The sequence below is a fragment of the Gavialis gangeticus genome, unplaced genomic scaffold, assembly GCF_001723915.1.
Source record: "Gavialis gangeticus isolate Ggan-Ray unplaced genomic scaffold, GavGan_comp1, whole genome shotgun sequence".
NCBI lineage: Eukaryota > Metazoa > Chordata > Crocodylia > Gavialidae > Gavialis > Gavialis gangeticus.
The window spans coordinates 156,649,996-156,653,432 of NW_017729022.1; the positions used below are offsets into that span (position 1 = coordinate 156,649,996).

The 3,437-nt window shown below is 38.5% G+C and overlaps 1 protein-coding gene across 1 annotated transcript in view; it reads right to left on the reverse strand.

Annotated features, from left to right (window-relative positions):
• The window catches only part of MTA3 (metastasis associated 1 family member 3), a 284,441-nt gene that overhangs the window by 170,736 nt on the left and 110,268 nt on the right, over positions 1–3,437 (reverse strand). Inside the window, exon 5 of the mRNA XM_019516380.1 lies at positions 114–177. Coding sequence (XP_019371925.1) covers positions 114–177 — 64 coding nt within the window. The remainder of the gene's footprint in view (positions 1–113; positions 178–3,437) is intronic.

Below are 3,437 nucleotides of genomic sequence, written 5' to 3' on the forward strand. Positions count from 1 at the left end.
TTTTAATTGTACTTTTCTCTGTTCATTTACTAAAATTCTACAGTAAAAAAAAACCTCATGATGGACTCCACATATCCCACTACTTAAGAATAAAAGATTTAGTCACGTGTTACCTCTTTATCAAGATATGACAACACGGATTCTGTCTCATTCAGAAGTGCAACACTGCATTTTCCCCTACACAAACAAAAAAAGAACTGTTGATTTTTTTTAAAAGCTAACAGTTTTCTTAAAGCTGAATATACAAAGAAGCATTTAATTTTCAAGCAAACTTAGGTGGTTAATATTTCAAATTGTAATTTGAAAATAAACTAAAAATGTGTATCATCATAGATTTAAATAAAAATTAATATAAAAGCAACTAACCAAAATAATGTATATGGACCTAAGTTGAAAGGAGATTTGGGATCATAGCTTCAGAATCAGAAAGGATAGAAAAGCTGTGAAAGAATACCATACATCAAAGCAAACCATAATTACAGTGAAATACATTTAACATTCAAAAGACATTTAAACATACATGACAAAAGATTTACTTTATTCGCAAAGTAGAAAGATGCGTTAATAGCCAAGGAAAATTAACTAATTTAGGTCAAAATTTATACTTTTTTCTCTACCTCCTATTTTATGTAGAACTCATATAATCCATGGTGCCAATGAAATTGGTGAAAGTATATTGAAAATAGGCTTGTTTGCACTTCATTGTTATAATTTTAAAATCCCAAGATTTTCCTAGGTTTGCCTGTTCCTATCCCAAATCTTATTTGCCTGTTTTATACCAAATCCCTGCTTAGCTTCCAAAATAACTATAAAAAAGATATTAAGCATTAATATATCCAGCAAGTTTTATTTCTGAAGTACTTAATGATAGCTATTGTTGCTTCAATTTTTTCTACAGAGCAAAGAGAAGCTAACAGAATGCACATACTAGGATCCATTAGCAAAATGCAACTGATGTGCAATTAGCAGAAGGCACACTGAAAAACCACAGGGATTGCCCTTGAGGCTACTATTACTGTATCTGTATGTAGCATAAAAAACAATACAGTCTGATGTGATATTATACCAAACATGACAAGCTAAAGCAGTATGCATTTTCTAAAAATAGTTGGATAGCTCTATTCCTGCTTCCCTTGCTTCTTGCAATTCAACATTTCTTAACAATCAAGACTTATGAATTGTTTATGAAATTTACATGTTTTTGTAGATCAGCTGAACGGGCTTTTAGGATGTCCCCTATTGAAAGTTAGGCATACAAGTTTAATTAGTTACAATACAGATGCAGTATATCAAGCAATAAAGGAGGGTAAGGAATAACTGGAAGCCACTTTTCCAGCACTTGCATACACAAAATACTTCACTCTCCAAGGCCTATCTCTATGAAACATTGCTTCCTAGGTTAAGAAAACTCCATCTAAAGCCTCAGCAAACAGAAAATGTTCTTCAACTGACTTGAGAAAAATATTAGAAGGGACAGAAATGATGGATCTTTGTTAGTTCTTCCTGAGATTTCAGGGCTTTATTAAAAATGACTAAAATGGATATGACATTATGAGGGTTTTTTAAATTAGAGCATGAATTATGGAAGGGTGCCTCATACCAAGGGAAGAACCACAAAAAATGGGCAATAGCTAACTACGCAAACTTAGGGCTGCAGAGACAATAAACAGGCTGAGGTACTGAGTCCACAATTCAGGATCTGCCAAAGAAATTAATCAAATTAAGTCTTGGTTAGAGAGCAATAAGCAAACATTTTCTGAAGTCAGCTACTGATAAGATCACTTTATCTTTGCCTCTCAAAACACTCTTCTCCCTCTTAACTCTTTACCCCGCCACCATCTACACTTCATACTTTCCTTCAAACCCATTTATTTTGAATTCTTACATCTATTTACTGAATCTTTGAGATCCAGTATTTTTCGTTTCCACACTACTCTCCCACCCAGGCACCCTCAAACAAGTTTCTGGAGCCTACTATAATATGCATCTATTATATAATGATAAGAATATATCATTCAGAAGCAACTTTTAAGTAGTTAGCCTTGTAGAGGAAGGAGACAAAGATGAGTCAATCCTGATTTACTAATGTATCCAATGACAATCCCAGTCTACTAATGCATTCAAAATCATTATGACTTCTAAGCCATTGTCAATAACTGTTTGCACTAAAATGAGGCTTGTAAACATACAACCCCCATTTGCTTGTTTAGATCACTCTAAAATTAGCAGAATCATAAACATTACCACAAAAGGATCTGTGAGATGATAGAGTTTGTCAATGCTCACAGTAAATTTTCTAGGGTTTTTTTCTTGTTTAGATTTTTTTTTAATTTGTGGTTTTTCTACTTCCTTTGGAATACCATTTCCCAGCCTAAAACACCAAATTAATATTACATTTTCTTTCTACAGTCAACCGTTCTTCTGTTGCACTTTTCTCCATTACTACTATTTACCACTAAGGGCACATACAGACATAACACTTAGACCAGTCTAAGTGACTGGAAATTAGTCTAAACTCATAACCAGACAAAAGTCTGGTGCACACAGATGGGTCTAAAAAATGGCACAAGCTGCCTAAGATAGACCTGGTGAGAGGTACACTCAATTCAGATCGATTTAGGTTAGACTGATGTATCGAACTTCTGTACTGATTTCCTTTTGGTTCAAGTTAGATTGCTGTCCTCTGGCATCCCAGCCTCCCTCCATTACAGGGAGGCACACTAACACTCGACCCATACTCACCTGCTCCAGCCAGGTGCCTAGCAGGCCCCACCCTTGGCTCTCCCAAAAGCATGCCAGCACATCCCCTCTCCCCAGCTCTGTGTCCTGCCTCCAGCCATGTGTCAGCCACAAGCAGGCAGCATGGAGAAAGGAGGCATCTGTGTCCCCTGCACAAGCCCCTGGAACTGGGCACCCCAGGCCATGCCCCCACACGCCATAACAAAGCACCACGCAATATACATGCAGATGTCAACAATGAGCCCAAGAGAGCCCCTGCGCTCAGGCACAGGCCCATAAACCTGACTCTGTCACCCATACACTCAGCCAAGGTCCTGGAGTACTAAGGCCAGGGCAAGGAGAAGAGGAGAGAAGTGGTTGACATTGAGCATCCAAGCCAGGGCAAACAGGCAGATGACTCAGGAAACTTCAGGAGCAGGTAGAACATGACCAGCTGCCTCGGTGTTGCAGATAGGGGACACTGGAAATTTCCAAACTGGGGTGTGAGGTGTTGCCAGCACCATGGGGTATCTGCTAGAAGCCACTGAAAACTTTGAGGTCATGGAGGTAGCCTGGCCAGTGGAGCCCCAGTCACTGTGGAGCATGGGTCACACCCAGCTGTGGTGAGAGGGAAAATATTGCTTATTCAGTTTGACTGATGAGGAAGGAAACCAGATACACATGCACACCTACTGTTCCTTCCATCCATCCACCTCTCC